Raw genomic sequence first — 23,116 nt, forward strand, 5'->3', positions numbered from 1 at the left:
CCCCCAATGGGAAGCAACAGGGTTCCCGGAGGCCCTTCCCATTGCCCCACATCCTGGCAAGAATCTGGCATGGGAGCTGCAGATCCGACACACCCACCTTTAACCCACCTGCTCCAGGTAACTGGGAAGAGAGCCCCCCGGCAGGCCAGGAGCAGCCCCCTTGGTGGAACACAGGACCTGGCTAAGTGCAGATCCCTGCTGCCTTCTCCAGTCGCTGCGAGTGCGTCATTCCTCTCTTCAAATACCCTCCCACCCATGTTTTCTGAACCAACCAGTCCCTCCGCCCCACCCTGTCTGGACTCTGCCTCACCCTCCGAATATGGGACCCACATCCCCAGGTCCATCCCTGTCTCTGGGCTGCTTTGAGAGAGGGATCCTTCGGGGAGGCTAGGTGTCAGGTCTCGCTCCTCCTCGGGGACTTCCTTCAGGTCTCGCACAAGGTCCTCAGATGGTTCTTCCATTTTAACTGTTGCAAAGAACCAAGGGGGGGGGGGACCAAGGTCAAAGTGGAGCCAGCCCTCATCTCCCCACACCTCCCACCCTGCCTGAGAATTCCCAGTACTCCAAGGAAAACCATATACAGATTAATTCCTTTGGGAGGAACAGTATCCAAACATACATTCACGTCCCTGAAGGGCCATAGCTCAGTGGCAGAATATCTGCTTTGGCAGAGTTAAGCTTAGTGGATCAGGGGAATGCTCTGGATGTAGTGTATCTTGAGTTCAGTAAGGCTTTAGACCAAGTCCCTCATGATATTCTCATGAAGAAGCTGAAAAAATGCGTGAGAACGTTTATATAATTTAGCAGAGTTTAAACAATCCCCTGTTTGAGTTTATGCAGCGACAAGCAGGTTGCTAACTCGTTTGATTCCCATCAATAATGATACCTTCCTGGTTGATAATCCCTTTTTGTCCCTCTTAAAGAAAACACACATGAATCTGAATCATATTAACATAAACTACTTTACTTTCAGATTCATTCAGGTTTAGAGTTGTTCCTGAAGGCAGGCTTGGGTTACATAACAGATAAACTATACTAGATAGTAGTGAGTCATGAGAAGACTCTGAGCAGTTACCAGTTAACACTCCTTGCAGCAGCCGACCAACCGACAAAACTGCCTGCCACATAGAAGCAGTTAGTCCTCTCAAAATGTTGGACTTGACTGATAGCTTTATATCCCACAAAATGTGGGCTGAACGAGGTGGCTGTTATGTGGATTAGCTGGTTGACTGACGAAACCCAGAGTACTCATTCATGGTTCCTGGGAAAAAGTGACAAGTGGGGTGCCGCAGGGTTCTGTCCTGGGCATGTTGTTGCTTAACGTCCTTATAAATGACTTGGATGAAGGAATTGAGGGGATGCTCGTCAAATTTGCAGCTGGGAGGGGTAACAAATGCCACAGAAGACAGAATCAGAATTCAAAATGACATTAACGGATTGGAGAACTGGGCACAAGCTACAAAATGAGTTTCATTTTGGGACAAATGTAAGGTTCTGCACTTAGGCAGGAAGAACCAGATGTACAAATATAGGATGGGGGACACCTGGAAAAGGATCCTGGGGCCTTGGTGAAGAAGAAGAAGAAGAAGAAGAAGAAGAAGAAGAAGAAGAAGAAGAAGAAGAAGAGTTTGGATTTGATATCCCGGTTTATCACTACCCGAAGGAGTCTCAAAGTGGCTCACATTCTCCTTTCCCTTCCTCCCCCACAACAAACACTCTGTGAGGTGAGTGGGGCTGAGAGACTTCAGAGCAGTGTGACTGGCCCAAGGTCACCCAGCAGCTGCAGGTGGAGGAGCGGAGACGCGAACCCGGTTCCCCAGATTAACGTGACTACCACTCTTAACCACTACACCACGCTGGCATGAGTCAACTGTGTGATGCAGCAGCAGCAGCAAAAAAAGAGCTAAGGTTATTCTAGGCTGCATCAGCAGAGGTCTAGTGCCCCGATCCAAGGAAGTCATAGTTCCTCTCTGTTCTGCCTTGGCCAGACCACCCCTGGAGTCCTATGTCCAGTTCTGGGCGCCACAATTTGAGAAGGATGTTGACAAGCTGGAAGGCACACAGAGGAGGGAGACCAAGATGGTCAAGGGTCTGGAAAACGAGCCTGATGAGGAACGGTTGAAGGAGCTGGGGATGTTTAGCCTAGAGGAGACTGAGATGTGATACACTAGCCACCTTCAAATATCTGAAAGATTGTCGCATGGAAGATGGAGCAAACTTGTTTTCTGATGCTCCGGAGGGGGGCGGTCACCCCAACCGATGAATTCAAATGACAAGGAAGGGGATCCTGGAAGAGACACCAGGAAGAACTTTATGACAGCGAGAACTGTTTGACAGTGGAAGGGGCTCCTTCAGAAATTGGTGGACTCTCTCTCTGCGGAGGTTTTGAAAACAGAGGCTGGATGGCCATCAGTTGAGATTCCTGCATTGCAGGGGGTTGGACTATAGGACCCTTAGAATCCCCTTCAAACTCTGCAGGTCTATCATTCTATAATTAGGCATAAGGCTGCTTCCCACTGGAGAAATACTCTTCCTCTGAGCTATGACCCTCTTCCTAATTTCATCGGACACAACACACCAAGTCTGTTATCAATAGTTGGCCGATCTCATCCAAAGTCTTCCGAATGCCTTAAACGGCCAGAAGGAGCTAGATCAAGACAACCCCCTCACCTTTGAAACCCCCCCCACCTCCCCCCACCCTGCAAAGTCAAGAAGAGGAGTCTTACTTTTGATGCCCAGGACTCCGGTCTCCTCGGCTGCCCCCTCCTTGCCTGGGGCTCCACATGGACTGAGAGGATGATCAGGTCTGTGCGGGTACTGAAGCAAGGGGCTGCTGCTCCTCGCTTCCACTTTAACTTTTCCCCAAAAAAGGAAAATGCAAAGGCTAAGCCAGAAGCCGGAAACACACCGGGAGAAGAAAACAGTCTGCGGTATCAGCAAATCCTCATGGCTGGCAATGGCTCTCACATGGATGTGGCAAAAAGAGCGTAATAAATGGTGCAAGTGGGAATTTGTTGCCATTTAAAGGTACTGTACAATTGCATCTTGCAGGCATCTAACTCTTGCAATTTCAACCTTGAAGGCTGGCTGGTTGAAACTGCACAATTATTTTTTAATAAGTGTATCTGAAGAAGTGTGCATGCACAAAAAAGCTTATACAGTGGTGCCTCGCAAGACGAAAAGAATCCGTTCTGTGATTCTCTTCGTCTAGCGGTTTTTTCGTCTTGCGAAGCAAGCCCATTGAAGGATTAGCGGATTAGCGCTATCAGCGGCTTTTAGCGGCTTATCTGCTGATCGGATCAGCTGATAAGCGGCTTAGCGGCTTAGAAAAGGGGGGGAGGGAAAAAAACCAGCAGGAACTCGCAAGACATTGTCGTCTTGCGAAGTAAGCCCATAGGAAATTCGTTTTGCGAAGCACCTCCAAAACGGAAAACTCTTTTGTCTAGCGAGTTTTCCATCTTGCGAGGCATTCGTCTTGCGAGGCACCACTGTACCAAGAACAAACTTAGTTGGTCTCTAAGGTGCTACTGGACAATTATTATTTTTATGTATTTCTTATGCTTTTCAGGTTTATACATTTCACCAATTTTACAATATTTTAACATTTAAGGACTTCCCCCTCTTTCTGTAGTTCCTTGAATTCATTTTTAATATCTGCTGCATATCCAGATTAATTTAATTTGCTCATTTCTTCATCTTCTTTAAATATATACTCTTATGAAACTGCAGGTTATTATAATAACCCTGCCAATGTTTTTATCTGTTTATAATTTATCTGTAAATATTCAATAAAACATTTCCATTTTTTCATTTTAAAAATTGTTATCTCAATTTCTTATTCTTCCAGTAAGTTTCGCCATTTCTGCACACTCCATTAGTTTTTGCATCCATTCTTCCTTTGCTGGGACTTCTGCTTTTTTCCACTTTGGGGCAAATAACATTCTTGCCGCTGTAGTAGCAGACATAAATAAATTTCTAAACCGTTTAGGTAGTTCTGTCCCTATAATTCCCTCTAAGACGTGCGATTTCAACCTTGAAGGCTGGCCGGTTGAAATTGAATGCATTGAATGCATGCAAGGTTTTCCCACCAGAAAAAGAGATCTTAAGTGCCCGGCCTTGCTTACCAGGAGAGGCCAGTTCAGGAAGGGTAAGGATGTTCGTGAAGGGGCGGTTCAACGGATGCATGCTTTTCCGTATAGGCAGAACCCTTGGAACCAAGCCTCCGCATTCGATCTGATCATACTGTACTCCAGAATTGACCCCCTATACCCCACTTAAGGGAAGGGGTGCCCCTAAACCTGTGTACCAACTTCAGGCATGGCAAACCTCTCTGCCTGGGCATTTCAACTGTTATCACAAACTTAACTGAAATTTTTTAAAACCATTACCAAGCTTAAAATGTCTTCTAGGACAAATGCATGTATAGATGATGCAACTTCTTGCATGCATTCACACAGCATTGTAACAGGCTTGGGAAATCTTTTAAATGACAGATTAAGCTCGCATCCACACTTCAAGCCAAAGCGTTCAGATAAGTTCTCCATAGTGCCCGAACTTCAGCAAGGTTTCTCCGCTGGGGAGGGGGTCCCGTGGCAAGAGCCCCCTGCTAACCCCCCTACCCCCATTGAGATCTAGTCTCCTGCCTGTAAGAGACCGGGACACTCTCCTGAGATCTGAGAGAGTGGGAGTGTGGGCTGGCGGTCACTCGAAAACCTGAATGCCGCGTCCAAACAGTTTCCCTCTCGCCCCCCTCCTTTCCCACTCTTTAGTGCTAAATCAGAGCGGACATCAACCCAGAGAAAACCCAAATTGCTGCTTGCTCCGACTGAGCGCTAAAGAGCAGTTTCCCCCGGGGAAAGAAGAAGCACGAGTGTGGATAAACCCAGAGTTAACCACATTAGAGCTATGAGCCCATTTACCCTCGTCCCCTTTCGCCAGGCGAAGGATTTGGCCACAGGAAACATGTCCTCCACGCAGTGAAGGGATCAGTAAACAAACCCCACGGCTTACCCACTGCAAAGATGTTCCTGTCCTTTGCCTCTGACCGGCTCCTTCTCCTGCCTCCTTCAGTCTGGCAGGTGGAAACACGACAGGAGGGAGCAACTGGAGGGCTGGATCCTCCTCGTGCACCAGCGTTTTCCAGGCTAGGGGCAGGCAGCTCCTCATCCACGGCTTCAATTTTAACTGTGCACAGAAATAAGGAATTAGGGCCGTCTCAGACTACCAGCAAACCCCCCCCCCCCAGAAAACCACCAAAGTGAAATTGGGTCCTTAACACCTCGAGGGTTTGAGACCCATCGGCTACCCGATGGACTCACAGCTGTCCATGGAGGCGCAGGTCAGTTCTGTGTCCAGGGCAGCTGCCTACCAGCTCCACCTGGTACGCAGGATGTGACCCTCCCTGACTGTCTGGCCAGAGTGGTGCATGCTCTGGTTATCTCCCGCTTGGACTACTGCAATGCGCTCTATGTGGGGCTACTGCAATTAATCCAGAATGTGGCCGCTAGACTGGTGACTTGGGGCAGCCACCGAGATCACATAACACCGGTCTTGAAAGACCTTCATTGGCTCCCAGTATGTTTCCGAGCACAATTCAAAGTGTTGGTGCTGACCTTGAAAGCCCTAAATGGCCTTGGCCCAGTACACCTGAAGGAGCATCTCCACCCTCATTGTTCTACCCGGACACTGAGGTCCAGAGCTAAGGGCCTTCTGGCGGTTCCCTCCCTGCGAGAAGCAAAGCTACAGGGAACCAGGCAGAGAGCCTTCTCGGTAGTGGCACCCGCCCTATGGAACGCCTTCCCACCAGATATCAAAGAGAAAAACAACTACTTGACATTTAGAAGACATTTGAAGGCAGCCCTGTTTAGGGAAGTTTTTAATGTGTGACATTTTAATGTATTTTTAATCTTTGTTGGAAGCCACCCAGAGAGGCTGGGGAAACCCCGCCAGATGGGCGGGGTACAAATAATAAATTATTAAATTATTATTATTACCCTCACCTGGTTTAGCCGGCCAGTCGAGATTTTGCTTATTTGCTAATTAGTGGGCCAGAGTACTGTTTCATTTATTATTTGAGTACTGATAATGTTGTTTCCTCCTATTTATACGGCTGGCATGCTTTCTCCACCCTATGGATGTTACCTTATACGATTTCCCCCATTCCTGGTATTATGTATAGTACATTTTGCTTTGCTGTAAGTCACTTGGCAAATCATCTTGTGAGGCCCTCCTTCATGCGCCTCCTCCTTGAGAGGTCCGGAAGGTGGCAAAATGAGAACGGGGCCTTTTCTGCACTGGCTCCCCATTTGTGGGAATGTTCTCCCCAGGGAAGTTCGCCTGGCGCCTTCATTATACACCTTTAGGCACCCAGCAAAAACTTTCCTCTTTAACCAGGCCTTTGGTTGACCTGATGGGACACCCTATACCCTTTTAAAACGTGGCTCTTTTGGGGGGGTTGTTATTGGGTTATTTTGATTTTATATATTGTGATCTTTTCTGTGAACCGCCCTGAGACGTCCAGGTATCTGGTGTATAATAACTTTTTAAAATTTATACCCCGCCCTCCCGGGCTCAGGGCGGCTAACACAAATAAAATCACAGTAAAAACATAATAGGGGGGAAAGGGGGGAGAGAAACCAATTTAAAATACAGGTTAATATCAAATTTAAAATGCAGCCTCATTTTAAAGTAGCTGATAAATCGAGACCATAAGGGGAGGGAAACATAAGGGTCAGACAGAGTCCAAACCAAAGGCCAGGCGGAACAGCTCTGTCTTGCAGGTCCTGAGGAAAGATGTCAAGTCCCGCAGGGCCCTGGTCACTTGTGACAGAGCGTTCCACCAAGTCGGGGCCAGCGCTGAAAAGGCCCTGGCCCTAGTTGAGACCAACCTAACCACCTTGTGATTTGGGACCTCCAAGGTGTTGTATTTGTGGACCTTAAGGTCCTCCGTGGGGCATACCAGGAGAGGCGGTCCCGTAGGTATATAAATTCAATCAATCAATCAATCAATCAAGGCATTGTAGAACTGGAAGTGAGCCATCTAGTCCAACCCCTGCGATGCAAGGAAGTCCAAGCAAATGCCAGGGTGGACCAGAAGGAACCGCTGGGCATCCTTAAACCTGAGCATGTTTTTGCACTATGTTCCGACCCACCTTGGCCAGGGGGAGACCCACAGGTCCCTTCCCTCATCTTCTGCCACAGGGCTGGCTGCCAGCTGCTGCTGCTGGGGTCCCTGCGGGATGTGTGGACGGGGGGCTGGTGGACGATCAGTTCCTTCAGGCACTTCAGCAGCCCTGGCAGGGGCTTCTCCTCTTCTGCTGTTTCTGAGAGAGAAGAAGAACAAGCTGCGTCGTCGTTTGGGGAAGGGCCGCCAAGTCAGGATGGGAAAGGAAGGTGAAGAAGAAGAAGAATTATTTATTATTTACACCTTGCCCATCTGGCTGGGTTTTCCTAGCCACTCAGGGCAGCTCCCAACAGAATATTAATAATAATAAAAAAGTGACAAAACATCAAACATTGAAAACTTTCCCAAACAGGGCTGCCTTCAGATGTCTTCTAAAAGTCTGGTAGTTGTTTATTTTCTTGACATCTGATGGGAGGGTGTTCCACAGGGTGGGCGCCACCACCAAGAAGGCCCTATGCCTGGTTCCCTGTAGCTTTACTTCTCACAGGGAGGGAACCACCAGAAGGCCCTCGGCGCTGGACCTCAGTGTCTGGGCTGAGCAATGGGGGTGGAGACGCTCCTTCAGATATACTGGACCAAGGCCGTTTAGGGCTTTAAAGGTCAGCACCAACACTTTGAATTGTGCTCAGAAACGTACTGGGAGCCAGTGTAGGTCTTTCAAGACTGGTGTTATATGGTCTCGGTGGCCGCTCCCAGTCACCAGTCTGGCTGCTGCATTCTGGATTAGTGGTAGTTTCTGGGTCACCTTCAAAGGTAGCCCCACGTAGAGCGCATTGCAGTAGTCCAAGCGGGAGATAACTAGAGCATGCACCACTCTGGCAAGACAGTCTGTGGGCAGGAAGGGTCTCAGCCTGCGTACCAGATGGAACTGGGAGACAGCCGCCCTGGACACAGAACTGACCTGCGCCTCCATGGACAGCTGTGAGTCCAGAATGACTCCCAGGCTGCGCACCTGGTCCTTCAGGGACACAGTGACCCCATTCAGGACCAGGGAGTCCCCCACACCCGCCCGCCACCTAACTCAATCACAGAAACGACTTTCTGATGGGAAGAGCTCTTTGACGGTGGAACAGGCATCGCAGATCACACCCAAATGAACAGATCCGTTCCTTCGTCCCAAACCTCCTCCTTCCAGAGTTTACGAACCTTGCGTGAGGCTTGGGTGAAAATGCTTCGAAACGCCTTCTTGGCAGGCTCTCGGATCCAGGGACTTGGGCCGCTCCATTTCTCTCCCGGAAGAGCAGCTTGATAAAGAGGCACCAACAGAAGCACCGAGGGCATCCGGCGAGTCTGCTCCTCCTTCCTTCCAGGAATTTAGCAGAGGTTCATGGCTGGGATCCGCAGAGGCTTCTGCTGAAACAAAAGAAATCAAGAATGCATTGCATCAGCGTTTGGCCTGTCCTGCTGGAAGTTTAGGTGTAACTCTTTCCATTAGATCAGCCTTTCTCAACCAGTGGGTCCCAGATGTTGTTGAACTACAACTCCCATCACCCCTAGCTAGCAAGGATGATGGGAGTTGTGGTCCAACAACATCTGGGGACCCACAGGTTGAGAACTGCTGCATTAGATGGAAAGAAGATAAAAGTCCCAGCCAGAGAAGGCAGGCAGATCAAGTTGACGGATTGGTGTCAACCTTTCTCCCTCCTCTATGTGACATCCTTTTCTATATTTGAACATGGCTATCATATCACCCCTTAACCTCCTCTTCTCCAGGCTAAACATGCCCAGCTCCCTTAGCCGTTCCTCATAAGGCATCGTTTCCAGGCCTTTGACCATTTTGGTTGCCCTCCTCTGGACACGTTCCAGTTTGTCAGTATTAATCTAAACAAAAGATCTGTTGAGTTTCCAAGTCACATTACAACTTTTTAGCACCCCTCGTTTTGGGAAGCTGAAAGCTGAAGAAATTCAACATGCCCTAATGGGTTAATGGGGTGGGGGACCCCCAGCTCTCCTGGAATTTTTTTCTCTATGCTGACACCTCTCTTATCTCTTTGAACTTTAGAGGGATAAACCTTAGGTTGCATCCAGCTTTACGATTCCCTGCAGGGCCGCTGTGGTGTTTGTCAGGAGCCCCGGTCGTCTCACAGACTATTGACCCGTACCCCACTAATCCGCTGCCACCAACGAGGTCCTGCCTGGTATCACTTAGTCTCAGTCAGCTTTTCAATTAATAAAGAAGAGTGTGTTTTATTTCAGACACAAACAAACTTTTACGGCATTCCAAACGTTGTTACTCTTTACTTTCTTAGTCTTATTTTCCTCTCTCTATCTCTTCTACCTCCCCTCACTCAAGAACCCACGGCCCTAACTGTCTCTCTGTTTCCAACTGCCTGCCAACTGTTTCTCCAACTGCCTTTCCCAACCAGCCAACCCACTAAAACCAACCAGCTACCCACCAACAACTCTAACAAACCTCGGGCGAAACCTCCGGGACCTCCTCTGTTTGGCTCCGCCTCTCCCGCGGCAGGGCAGTCCAGAGGGTCGGTGGGCGTGGCTTGAGGAGCGGTAGCCCCGCCCACAGCCCCGCCCTCCCGCCCTCCATCGTTTGTACCGCCATCGAGGATGGGGGATCCGCCGGCCGTTGTGTCTGCTGGAACGACAGGAACACAAAAATGCTGATTTGTTCCAGGATTTGCGCCAGTTTTCCCTCTCGCTACGACCATGTTGGATCCCCGGCTGTGTTAGGGCCCTAAGACAGGGGTCTTCGTGACATAGGCCCCCCCGATAACAGCAGGTGAACCCATCCCTTAGTCGCTCCCTGGTGGAGCCGCCGTCCCCCGACACCTCGCTTCCTTCCCTGATTTAAATCAAATTGATTTAAATTACAATTTAAATCATGATTTAAATCACTAGTCAGTAAGAATTGATTTAATTTTTTTTTTTTTTTTTACAGAAAGACTCATTCTTGCTGGTATAATCTTAATATTTAAAACCAGAGGAAGGTTTCGATTTTGGAATAATAAATTTTACAGTTATATCAAAAATCACTGATTTGGTTATACTATTAGTAATACACGAGGTTTAATAAGTTAACTGTTTATATTTGGACAACGTTTCTGCTGTACTTCATTGGAAGTAAGGAAAAATATCATTTCCTTAATAACAATTGAAACAATTTATTTCACTAAAGCAGTAACAAGGCCCTTTCTGCTCATACCAACCTGGGATTTGGGAATCCTGCCCGTCTCCCTCTGTGGCGCTGGTCAGTGTGCCAGGATGGCTGGGCACACCCAGGGTGACGGGCTCTGCCATATCTCTCTGCTGGCCAAAAGGGTGCAAGCTCTCCAGTGGAACTTCTCTTTTAACTGCAAGAACAAAGCAAAGGGACGGATCAGGACCTTGCAGATCACAAAGGGATCCTTCCCTGGAACGTGACAGGGAGAGCTGACCGCAGGGTCCAATTCTGCCTTGGTCAGACCACACCGGGAGTCCTGTGTCCAGCTCTGGGCACCACAATTTGAGAAGAATGTTGACCACCTGGAAGGTGTGCAGAGGAGGGCGGCCAAGATGGTGAAGGGTCTGGAAACCATGCCTGATGAGGAACGGTTGAAGGAGCTGGGCATGTTTAGCCTGGAAAAGAGGAGACTGAGAGGAGATATGAGAACCATCTTCAAGTATCTCAGGGGCTGTCTTATGGAGGAGGGAGCAAGTTTGTTTTCCTCTGCTCTGGAGGGTAGGACTCGAACCCATGGCTTCAAGTTACAAGAAAGTTGCAACTACACTATATATATATATATGTGTGTGTGTGTGTGTGTGTACACACACACACACACATATGAAAAAACATTGTTCTGGAGTAAGCATATCAGTATGTAATGTATGAAGCTTTGCGGGGTTAAAGAAAGAGAAAAATGGTGCAAAAAGTATAAAGGTGGAGGTAATCTACTTTAGACACAACAATTTAGAAAGAATAAAAATTTCGAGATCTTAGAACAAATGAAGGAAGTCAATATGTGTATATGTAGGTAATGATTAGAATGATGATATGGTTTTATTTGTAGATGTGTGTTTTTGTTGTTTTTGTTTTTTGTGTGTTTTTTCCCGTTTGTGTCCCCCCCCTTGTTTGTACTGTTTTATTTTGCATTCAATTTTTGTATTTTTGTTGTAATCTTGCATTGAAAATAAAAAAATTTAAAAAAGAAGGAAAGAAAGTTGCAACTAAACACCAGGAAGAACTTTCTGTCAGTTAGATTGTGGAACAGACTCCCTGGGAAGGTGGCGAACTCTCCTTCCTTGCAGGCTTTTTAGCAGAGGCTGGACGGCCATCTGTCATGGAGGCTTGAGCTGACATTCCTGCATTGCAGGGGGTTGGGCTAGATGACCTTTGGTGGTCCTTTGCAACTCTACCATTCTAGGAATCCGTGAATTCGCTCACCGCTGCTGGTTGGCGCCTCCTTGGCAGGAACCTCAGCTTCCACGGCGTCTGGGGCGAGGTCTCCGGCAGCCTTCGTGTGTCCGTAGAGAAACTCTGGGATTTCCTCCACCAGCTTCATGAGAGCGCAAAGGTGGAGGCTGCTGGGATGCTCACCTGTTTGGGAAGCAGAGAGAGAAAAATATCCGCCTTTTATTTCCACGGACAGGGAAGATGACGTCCTCTTCAATCAGGTACACACAGCTGCGACCGGCTAGCAGCAAATTTTGACGCTGGATCTGAAAACGAGAGCTGCTTTACAACCGAGCTCCATTTATGGGGGTGAAAAGGGGATTTTCCACCAAGCCGGCCGAGATAGGGATCATTTCCCCACGCAGCTTGGCTCACTCACACGAGCGGGCTGCAACACTAATGTAACCCGTTCTGGGCACCCCAGTTTAAGAAGGATGTTGACAAGCTGGAGCATGTGCAACCAAGATGATCAAGCCGCCCAGAGTGGCTGGGGAAACCCAGCCAGAAGAGCGGGGTATAAATAATAATAAATTGTTGTTGTTGTTGTTGTTATTATTATTATTATTGAAACAGAGCCATATGAGGAACGGTTGAAGGAGCTGGGTATGTTTAGCCTGGAAAAGCAGAGATATGAGAGCCATCTTCATATATCTAAAGTCACATGGAAGATGGAGCAAGCATTTTTTCTACCGCAATGGAGGGCAGGACTTGAACTCATGGCTTCAAGTTACAAGAAAGGAAATCCCAACTAAACATATAGAAAAACTGAGGGTAAAAGGGCGTTTGATGGTGGAACGGACTCCTTCAGAAGGCAGTTGACTCTTCCACTGGAGGTTTTTAAACAGGAGGTCGGGCCACCTGTCAGGGGCTCTTCAGCTGCGATTCCTGCATTGCAAGCGGATTGGACTAGATGACCCCAGGGGAGCCCTTCCCAAGTCCATAATCTGTGATTCCAACACTCCATTCCTCTTCCCACTCTTACCGTCCCGGTTGCTAGCTGGGGTCAGGCACCTCTCTCCCTCCTCACTCAGGTCCTCCAGGTCCCAGGGTCCGTCCAGCTCGGATTCACCCTCTGAAAAAAGGAACGGTTCCGCGAAAGCAGAAAAGAAAGCCTAAGGGAACCTCCCTCAATCTGGTGGGCTTTGTATGTTTTGGACCGCAGTTCCCCTGGTGCCAGTCTGAGAGACCCCTCCATGGAAGTGCAGGTCAGTTCTGTGTCCAGGGCGGCTGTCTGCCAGCTCCATCTGGTACGCAGGATGAGACCCTACCTGCCCGCGGACTGTCTCTCCAGAGTGGCGCATGCTCTGGTTATCTCCCACTTGGACTACTGCAGTGCGCTCTACATGGGGCTGCCTTTGAAGGTGACTCGGAAACTACAACTAATCCAGAATGCGGCAGCTAGACTGGTAACTGGGAGCAGCTGCTGAGACCACATAACACCGGTCTTAAAAGACCTACATTGGCTCCCAATATTTTTCTGAGCACAATTCAAAGTGTTGGTGCTGACCTTCAAAGCCCTAAACGGCCTTGGTCCTGTATACCTGAAGGAGCGTCTCCACCGCCACCGTTCTGCCCGGACACTGAGGTCCAGCACCGAGGGCCTTCTGGCGGTTCCCTCCCTGTGAGAAGCCAAGTTACAGGGAACCAGGCAGAGGGCCTTCTCGGTGGTGGCACCCGCCCTATGGAACGCCCTCCCACCAGATGTCAAAGAGAAAAACAACTACCAGACTTTTAGAAGACATCTGAAGGCAGCCCTGTTGAGGGAAGCTTTTAATGTTTAATGTTTGATGCATTATTGTATTTTAATATTTTGTTGGAAGGGGGGGCGAGAAGAGGCTTTAAAAATAATCCCAGCACCATTTTGCTTTTTTAAAAAAGTAATAGAAGAAATCTATAATGAGGGGATATATTTGTAACTCAAGTCTCCCCCGCTGCCACCCGGCTTGGCAAAGAACCCAGCTCTGGCAGGGGCTGGTTCCCAGAAAAAGCTCCACAAAGGGAAACTACCCACAAATCCAGGGTGGACTGAACTAGAGCTAAGACTATGGAACTCGCTGCCACTGGAGGCAGCGATGACCAACATGGATGGCTTTAAAATAGGATCCATGGAGGGGAGGGCTATTGGTGGCTGCTAGCAAGGATGTCTCTGTTCTGCCTCCACAGCCAGAGGCAACTTGCTTCTGAATTTCAGTTGCTGGAAACTGCAGGAGGGGAGAGGGCTCTGCGTTCGAATCCTGCTTGCTGGTTTCCCACAGGGATCTGGCTGGTTGCTGTAAGAACAGGACGCTGGAGTCTTCCTATGTTCTTATGTTAACCTGCAAACTATGGGGTTTTTCATTATTTGAGGCTGAAACAGACCTTTGCTTCGGGGCTTACTTGAGAGTAGGCCATCGGGAAGGGAATAGCTTGTTAATAATAATAATAATAATAATAATAATAATAATAATAATAATTTATTTATACCCCGCCCATCTGGCTGGGTTTCCCCAGCCACTCTGGGTGGCTTCCAACAGAATATTAAAATACAATAGTCTATTAAACATTAAAAGCTTCCCTAGAATGCTATTTTAAGTGACGTATGTGTTTAATCTCTCGCCAAAAAACAGTGGGAAAACAATGTCCCGGCACTATTAAAGGGTTCTGATATTGTTTGTGTTGTATTTTCTTCCATTGGTTTCTTACCGCTGGTTCTGTCCTCGCTACCAGCCCTGCCAAGTTTCTGGTCCTCAACATTTCCTTCTGGCTGATTGATGAAGGATGAGAGCTCCACCGGAGGAATGGAATGGCCTGTTTGCAAAGCAGAAAGGGAGGGACCTAAGTTTGAAACTGGGAGCTCAAGCCAAGTGACACCCGAGGGTGCCAGTAAGGTTTTCTGGGACCAGGAACAATATATGTCCACTGAGGGCTCTCCGACCCAATCACAAAAGGGGACATTGCAGCGGGTTGGACTAGATGATCGTCGATACCCAATTCCAACTCTACGATTCTACGTTTCCATGACACAGAGTTTTATAAAATCCGCTCGTTTAATCTCACTGTAAACAAGCAGTCCAGTGACAATAAAGTATTTCTACTTTCTATTTCTATATGCTTTGCGTTGTTTGCAAATTTCTATCCCGTTTGCAGGCCGAGGGCTCAAAAATAAATACAGTGGTCCCTTGGTTCTCAAATGCCTTGGTACTCAAACAACTTGCAACCCAAACACTGCAAACCCGGAAGTGTTCCGGTTTGCGAACTATTTTCGGAAGCCAAACATGCTTCGTTTTGAGTGTTACGCTTCCGATTTGAGTGCCACACTTCTGTTTTGAGTGTTACCTTGCGGTCTGTCTGTTTTTGCTATTTATTTTGCGTTTTTGTTTTTGCGACTCTTTTTTGTGTGTGACTGTGGAACCGAGTTCAGCTACTGATTGATTGTGTGACTGCAGTACATTGTTTATTGCTTTCATTTTATGGATCAATGGTCTCATTACATAGTAAAATTCATGTTAAATTGCTTTTTTTAGGGGTTGTTTTTAAAAGTTTGGAACGGATTAATCCATTTTGCATTACTTTCTATGGAATAGGGCATCTTGGTTTTGGAACACTTTGGTTTTGGAACAGACTTTTGGAATGGATTAAGTTTTGTTAGCCCCAAAATGGAAAACGAGCGAGGTCCCAACCAAAGAAGAATGGCAACTGAAGCTGATGGAATATGCGCAGCTTGCAGACTTAACATGTAGAATAAGAGAACAAGAAGAATATACATTTAGAGAAGATTGGAAAACATTTATTGACTACAGTGGTACCTTGGTTTACAACCATAATCCGTTCCGGAGGTCCAGTTGTAAACCAAAACAGGTTGTAACCCAAGGTGCACTTTCGCCAATGGGGCCTCCCAAAAAAAAAAGATGGTTGTCATCCCCCCCCCAAAAAGGGGGGGGCTGTTATCCCAAAAAAGGGACACGCACATACGGGTTTGATGTGGTTGTAACCCAAAACGGTTGTAATCCAAAGTGGTTGCAAACCAAGGTACCACTGTATATGGGAAATAACTATGTACAGATGAAAACACTGGCAGCATTAAGATAAATTCAGCAGTGTAAATAAGTTTTGATGGATGCAATAACGGAATACTGAATGGTTTAGTTTTTGTAAAATATGCAGGGATTTATGATATGTAAAATGAACCATGGAAAGAGAAGAAGGGAAGTCATTGATATCTTAAGGATGTAAAAATGAGTTCTGTACAGTGGACCCTCCAGTTACAAATTAAATTCATTCCGGGGGTCTGTCCGCAACCCAGAAAGTCCGTAGGCAGAGGCGCCACTTCTGCACATGGCACAATCGAACGCTTCTGCACATGCACACGGCGCGCAGAGCACTTCTGTGCGTGCACGGTGAAACCCGGAAGTGTATTGCCACGTTCATAACCCGAAAGTTACGTATCCAGAGTGGTACGTAACTAGAGGGCCAACTGTACTTTAAATTGTAAAACAGAAAATTTAATAAAAATGAGAGAGAGAGAGAGAGAGAGAGAGACTGTCCAGCCAGATTGGGACCTCTGCGCCTCTCCCACACAACCAGCCTCAACGGGTGTCATCTCCATTATATAATGGTGGCAGCAGGGGGGGGGGGGTTCTGCTTGTCTCTATATCCTGTGGGACACAGGGGCCACCCCAAACAAGGGGGCAGGACGGCCCTCTCTGCAAGGGCGACAGCAGCGCGCCAGGCCTTACCCACGGAAAGAAGCAACGTGAAATTCTCCAGCATCACTTCCTGGTGCAGATCCTTCTGCCACCCGTCCAGCAGGGACCACTCCTCGCGGGAGAAGCTGACGGCGACATCCTCAAAGGTCACCTCCTGCCACGGCGCATCAACCGGGGTGGAGGTCTGTGGGATAAGCAGCCTCATATAACCAAGATGCGTAAGTCGAATGGGTGCATGAAGGGTTTAAAACCATAGAGTAAGGTGTCCTGCCAGGCTTAGCGAATAAACCCACTTCCCCTCACCTGGGGAGGAACCAGGTAATCAGGTCTTTGCTCCCTCCTCAGTCTCCCAGAGAAGCTCAACCTGGGAAGCGGTTTGAGCTGGTTGCTCCAAGCTCAGACCGCATGGCTCTCACAAGCCACTCTTGAGTCCCTACACCAACATCCAACAACCGTCAATAGCCCTCTCCTCCATCAATTTATCTAATCCTAAAGCTATCTAGCTCGGTGGCCATCACCGCCTCCTGTGGGAGGAAGTTCCGCAGTTTAACAATGAAGAAGGATATCCTTTTATCCGTCCTGAATCTTCCAACTGTCAGCTTCATCAGCTGCCCACGTGTTCCAAGTGCTAGGAGAGAGCAAGAAAAACTTACCGTATTTTTCACTCCATAAGACACACTTTTTTCTTCCTAAAAAGTAAGGGGAAATGTCTGTGCATCTTATGGAGCGAATGCATGATCCCTGGAGCCAAATTGCCCAGGGGAGAAAAGCAGATCATGCTTTTTTTTAGAAAGACAGAAGGGGGTGTTGAAACAAAGCCACTGATCGTTTGCCGATCGGGGAGAGAGATAAGGGACACTAGAGATAAAGGAGGCTGCCTGGGAGGGGGGAGGTAACTTGCAAGGAGAGGAGACAGGAAGACTAAAGCAATGAGGAGAGAAATTGAAAGAAAAGGAGGAGCAAAAAACTGCTCCAGCTAAGGAAAAGACACTAAGGCAAACAAGAGGGAAAGGAGTGTTGAAAGCAGACAGCTTATTGGTGGGATCGGGAGAGAGATAAGGGACTCTAGAGATAAAGGAGGCTGCCTGGGAGGGGGGAGGTAAAAGCCCATGGATCCTCAGGATTTTTGCATTGGGTCACCCCAAATTCACCATCAGATCACATAACATGTCCATGGCTACAGCCTGCATCAAGAAAATTATGCACCCACTGTTTCCTGGGGCTGCAATGGTGCAAAAATGTGGTTAGAAACCACAGATCCACATGGATCCTCAGGATTTTTGCATTGGGTCACCCCAAACTCACCATCAGAGCACATGTCTGTGGCCACAGCATGAACCACAAAAATCATACATCCACTGTTTCGTTCAGAATATTTTTTCCTTGTTTTCCTCTTCTAAAAACTAAGTGCATCTTATGGTCAGGTGCACGAAAAATACGGTATCTCTCTGTCCCCACTTGTGAGACAAGGGATGCTAAATGTATCAGGACGTGCCTCGCCCTTGCTCTAAGCCGGTAGCCAGACGACACAGATTCCAACGCACCAAGTTGTTAGAAATAAAGCAGGTCCCAGGATTTGGAGTCCTGGGGCCTTTCCCCATAAAACATGAACAAAACTGGTGAAACAGCAAAAGATATTTATTGATACATACGCCCTTGCAAGGATCAGCATCCAGTGTAGGCACGCCCAGATTAGTACAGACAAAAACTTACATCCCGTGTGCAAGAACATCCCTCCCCTCTTCCCCATTGGGTGGGAAGCATCCCTGTGTAATTATTTGCAAAGCCAAGCAAAGGAAAAGACCTGGAAAGAAATGCCTATTCTTTATTCTTGAGCCACTGGTAAGTGCCAGCAAGCTCTCTATCTGCTGATGCCTGCTGATTCAACTTTCCTTTTAAAACTACAGTAGAACCCCGGGTTACATACGCTTCAGGTTACAGACGCTTCAGGTTACAGACTCCGCTAGCCCAGAAATAGTACCTCAGGTTAAGAACTTTGCTTCAGGATGAGAACAGAAATTGCGGCACAGCGGCAACAGAGGCCCCATTAGCTAAAGTGGTGCTTCAGGATAAGAACACTTTCAGGTTAAGAACGGACCTCCAGAACGAATTGCCATATTTTTGGCTCTATAAGATGCACTTTTTCCCTCCTAAAAAGTAAGGGGAACTGTGTGTGCGCTTTATGCAGCGAATGCAGGCTGCGCAGCTATCCCAGAAGTCAGAACAGCAAGAGGGATCGCTGCGCAGCACTCCCTCTCGCTGTTCTAGCTTCTGGCTTAGCCCCTCAGTCCCTTCCCCCACCTCCCGGAAAAGCCCCCAAGAGCCGCGCTCCCTTTAAAGAGCCGCGTGGAGCATGTGTGGCTCTTGGGAGCTTTTCCCTGAGGAGGGAGAAAGGCAGCTCATCACCGTTCTCCCTCCTCGGGGAAAAGCCTGCAAGCGCCGCACACACGCTCCACGCGGCTCGTGAAAGGGAGCGCTGAGCAGAGCCTGGGATGCATACAAGCTCTGCTCAGCGCTCCCTTTAAAGAATATTTTTTTCTTGCATTCCCCCTCTAAAAACTAGGTGCATCTTATGGTCAGGTGCGTCTTATGGAGCAGAAAATACGGTAAGTACTTAACCCGAGTGTCAGGGAACTGACATCGGAGCCTGAGGCAGAGGGAAGGCTCTCAAATGATGCTGGAGAAGGGCCCAGCAGGGAGAAAGGCAGCTCAACAGATGGGGAAGCAAAGCAGTGCAACACCAGGGACAAAGGGGGGCAGATGGGGGAATCGGCAAGAGGGTTCCAGGACTCTTCACTGGACACCAGCGAGGAGAGCACGGGTCCTCCGCTACCCACGCCCACCCTGCGCAGGAGACTTCCGCGCAGGGAGAGTAGGAGGAGACTTGGCGTCAAAACAGCTTTTATGCTGGAAAAGGTTTAAGAGACGCCCACTGACGGATTCTGCTAGCGACTGAGGCAGCCACGAAGTGAAGGGCTGTCCAGACAGAAAAGGTTTAACAAGCCAACTTAGCCAGGAGTGGCGGCAACTTACGCACGAGTAACCCCTATGTTCATCACACCGAGGTACCACTGTATCTGGTATTACAACCAGCCTTATAGCGCATGGAAGAAGGAAAGTGACATTTTGCTGGAGTCTTGCATCTAGGGCGGGGTCGGCAAGGTTTACTGGGCATGCGCCGGATCACTCCCACGGAGATCCTCTGTGGGCCGGACCGACGCAGTGTGACACCGGAAATCGCACCTGCCGCAGCACCGGAAATTGCTTCTGCGCATGCCCAGACGCCAAAATCGTGCCTGCGCAAAAGCGATTTTTGGGGTCTGGGCATGCGCAGAAGCGATTTCCGGCATCTGAGCATGCGTAGAAGCGATTTTCGGAGCCGCAGAAAAGTCCCCACGCTGTGTTGTGCTGGTTTAGAGCAGCACGCAGGGACTCGCCAAGTGGGCGGCTCGGTTCGGGAGCGACTTGAGGGCCAGTTAATTGGCCTCCATGGGTCGCTTCCAGCCCTTGGGCCTTAGGTTGCCGACCCCTGATCTATGGCCTTCAGCAAGGGGACATCCTGCCCCATAGCAACATTATGCCTTAGAATCTAATAACTGCTGCCTTGTGGTTTTTTTTACTACGTTTTCATTTCCCACAGTCCATGTTTCTTATTTATTCAAGCGATAAAGCCTAACCGCCGGCAGATGTGAATGATCCTGCACATCATTAAACCATACAATAGAAGCATTCTGGTTCGCATTTACCTCACAGTTTGCATTCCTTCTACTCAGATTCAACTTTTTCTGAGACCCTTTGCTTTTAAGGAAAAAGCGACATTTCCCTTTCTGACAACTTCTACCGTGTTGCCCCCTTGAATTGGACGTCACATGGCTAGTCCTGTGTAATCGTGGAGCTTTTTGGCCCGCGGCTTATTCCTAGTCCCCTTCCTTCATCTGAAGGTCCCAGTTTGGGATACAACATTAAAACGCAATATTAAAACAACGGTTATAAGGATTTTAAGATCTTATATATAGAAAATAAATGTTCATAAATGTACCAAGCAAGGACATACATAAACGTATAAACCACATGTCTGAACCCCACAGAAAAAAGATTCCAAGGAATCTCTAGGACTTCCCTCCTCCCCTTTGTGGGTCCTATTATTAATAGTTTCCTCCTGCATCTTTTATGATAATCCAAATCTTTTACATCTCCGTTATATCCCAAATTCACCATGAAACTACAAGCATTATTCAAAGATGACCCAAAGCAACTGTTTAAGGATGAACAAGGAAGAATGACTGGTATACAGATAACATCACAAGGCGAGAAGATAGTAATAATGGGAATATATGCACCGAATGAAATAAAACGTGAATCAAATCTCGATGCAATGATGGGGTTGGGCTTGATAACCTTTGGTGGGTCCCTTCCAAGGCAGCTCTGAATTTTCTTTTTTGAATGATGGACTGACTGTGATTGGTTGCTAGTTAAACATCTGGCTAGCTCAGAGGACAACCTCAAACTTGGTTCAGAGCTTTGAGAACTTAAAAGAAGAAAAGTCACTTGATCCAGGAACAGTCCACATCTATTTTGGCCTATTCCTGCCTCTTTTTCTTAAGGGTTACATGGATCATTCATAACGTGGGGATATTCTTCACAGCCGTGAGCAGGGCAGGGGAAGTGAAAACAAGCGACAACAATTACCGGCAACTACAACCTTGTTCACTGCTCCTGCTCAGGTGGCGCAGAAAAAGCATTTTGCTTCCCGAAATTCATTCTGATTGTGCAGATCAGGATACAGAAGGCAGAATACAGTAACCCAGAGCTTTCCAAACTGTGTGTCGCAACACAGTGCAGTGGTTTTCAGCCCGTGTGCCGTGGCACCCTGGGGTGCCATGAAAGATGGTCAGGGGTGCTGTGGGCAACCCTGCCCTCTGCCCCTTCCCTCCCTCTCCTGATGCCCTCTTGTGTCTCTGCCTCCCAAAGGCTTGCGTGGCTGTTTGTGGCAGCAGCCCTAGCTACAAGCTCCCCAGGTGAATGGGGCCTCTGGGGCTGGCCAGGGGGTGCTTCCCAGGCCCCTGTGGGGCAGTGTGAGGAGGCACCTCTCTATGGGGCACGGGGGCAGCTCAGAGACCAGGGGCTGCAGCTGCCCAGAGGACTCCCAAGGAGAGGGGAGAGGAGGCTGAGGGAACCCTCCACAAGGGAGGGTGTTTGAAAATGGGTGAGGGGCTGCTGGCTCTGCAGGCAAGGGGTGGCAAAACTGGGCTCCTGAGCCCCACAGGGGGGCCACAGAAAGAATGTAGTTTGTCAGGTGAACCATGGACCCCAAAAGGTTGAAAACCTCTGCATTAGTGATTCAGTTTGTTACGCCAACACTCCTCCCAGGGATGGAAAGGGGCTAGTTTAACCTCTGGTTTGCTAGTGAAACTGAATTGAAATTGAAATACTTTATTGTCGCTTGTACAACTTGTATGCAGTGAGATTACACGAGCACCCCCACACACACTCAGCTCTCTTGGTCTTAATTCCCCTCGTTTACCCACCAAACCCAAAAGTCAGTTGCCCTGTTGTTATCTTTTCACTCAGCAGCCTAACAGTCCACGGATAGAAGCCGTTCTTTACCCTGTTGGTGCGACTAATCCTGCTTCTATATCTTCTGCCTGAGGGCAGGAGATCAAGAAAGTGCCTTGAATGACTGTGCCACGAAATGATGCATGTCTAAAAAGTGTGTCACCAACGTGAAAAGTTTGGAAAGCTCTGCAGTAACTGATAGAATCCCACAGGATGCAGTATTAGTGTGTGAAAACAGACAAGATCCTCAGGTGGAGATGTCCGGCGCCATCCTGGCACCTTCACTTGGTCGCAGGTGGCCAATAGGCATGTGCAAAATGCGCCTGGCACCTGGCTAATTTTGAACACTGCTCCTGCACAGATTAACCATGCGCTGAGTGGGACTTTATTTCACCAGTCCTGAATCTCCCAGCCTTCAGCTTCACGGGTGTCCACGAGTCACGAGAGAGGAACTTTTTCACTGTGTCGTTCTGTAAACGTCTATCATGTCACCTGAGCGAGCGCCCCAAATGCCAGCGCAAGGCGACGAGATCCGAGCAGACGGGTTCTGCCTCCCTGGCGTGATTAGAGAAGGCAACCTGTTATCAATCGAAATAGCAAATGTGTCTGCAAGGATGGAAGACGGTCGTTGGCAGGCCAATTCTTCCGCGGGCGGCTCTATCCCCACATCATCCCTCCTGACAGGTTTTCAAAGCTGCCAGACCCCATCAGAAGCTCCCCTGCAGGAAGGAATTGCTGGCCCAGAGGCTCCGCAGTCCAGGAATTAAGCCAACGGTTGGGAACTTGGGGGGCGAAGGCGTTTCACCGCCACCTCCCTTCCTGCCACCTGTGTCACCCGCAGGAACTGGCAGAGCTTTGCCAGGTAAAAGACCACCTGTTGGAAATGCCAGCCCTTTAAACAGAGCATCCATCCTTTGAGTGGCAAAGACAGGGGCATCTGGAGGGGCCAGGAGGGACACAAATTCATCTAATTGATATCTTGACAATTGGTTATGGTTCCCCAGTTGTCTCGGTTCTCCTTTTTAAACGGTCTGCAAAGCTTCACCCCAATGTTAGATCCTTTAACTGGGGTCCATAGATCCTGGCAGGGCTTGGTAGACACAGGAAGAGCCTGCCGGGTCAGGACAAGGGCTCACCTAGTCTAGTATCATTTTCTTGGGTCCAGACGCACATGGGAAACCTGCAAGCAAGATTTCACCACAAGAGCAGCTCTCCCCTCCCGGGGTTTCCATAAACTGGTGTTCAGAATCATCGCCGCCTCTGACCATGGAAGCAGAGCAGAGCCAGTGCGGCCAGGAGCCTTCAACA

General features: G+C 48.5%; 1 protein-coding gene across 1 annotated transcript in view; it reads right to left on the bottom strand.

The window, feature by feature from the left end:
• LOC309514815 (uncharacterized protein) overlaps positions 1 to 23,116 on the bottom strand; it is a 54,048-nt gene that overhangs the window by 21,822 nt on the left and 9,110 nt on the right. The window contains exons 2-12 of the mRNA XM_082192152.1: positions 16,283 to 16,436; positions 14,250 to 14,354; positions 12,550 to 12,639; positions 11,559 to 11,711; positions 10,345 to 10,488; positions 9,597 to 9,773; positions 8,330 to 8,536; positions 7,152 to 7,322; positions 5,011 to 5,184; positions 2,727 to 2,855; positions 311 to 466 (exon numbers count right to left, since the gene is read on the bottom strand). Coding sequence (XP_082048278.1) covers positions 311 to 466; positions 2,727 to 2,855; positions 5,011 to 5,184; positions 7,152 to 7,322; positions 8,330 to 8,536; positions 9,597 to 9,773; positions 10,345 to 10,488; positions 11,559 to 11,711; positions 12,550 to 12,639; positions 14,250 to 14,354; positions 16,283 to 16,436 — 1,660 coding nt within the window. The remainder of the gene's footprint in view (positions 1 to 310; positions 467 to 2,726; positions 2,856 to 5,010; positions 5,185 to 7,151; positions 7,323 to 8,329; positions 8,537 to 9,596; positions 9,774 to 10,344; positions 10,489 to 11,558; positions 11,712 to 12,549; positions 12,640 to 14,249; positions 14,355 to 16,282; positions 16,437 to 23,116) is intronic.

Source organism: Podarcis vaucheri (assembly GCF_965113315.1).
Source record: "Podarcis vaucheri genome assembly, chromosome: 12".
In the NCBI taxonomy this organism is placed as follows: domain Eukaryota; kingdom Metazoa; phylum Chordata; class Lepidosauria; order Squamata; family Lacertidae; genus Podarcis; species Podarcis vaucheri.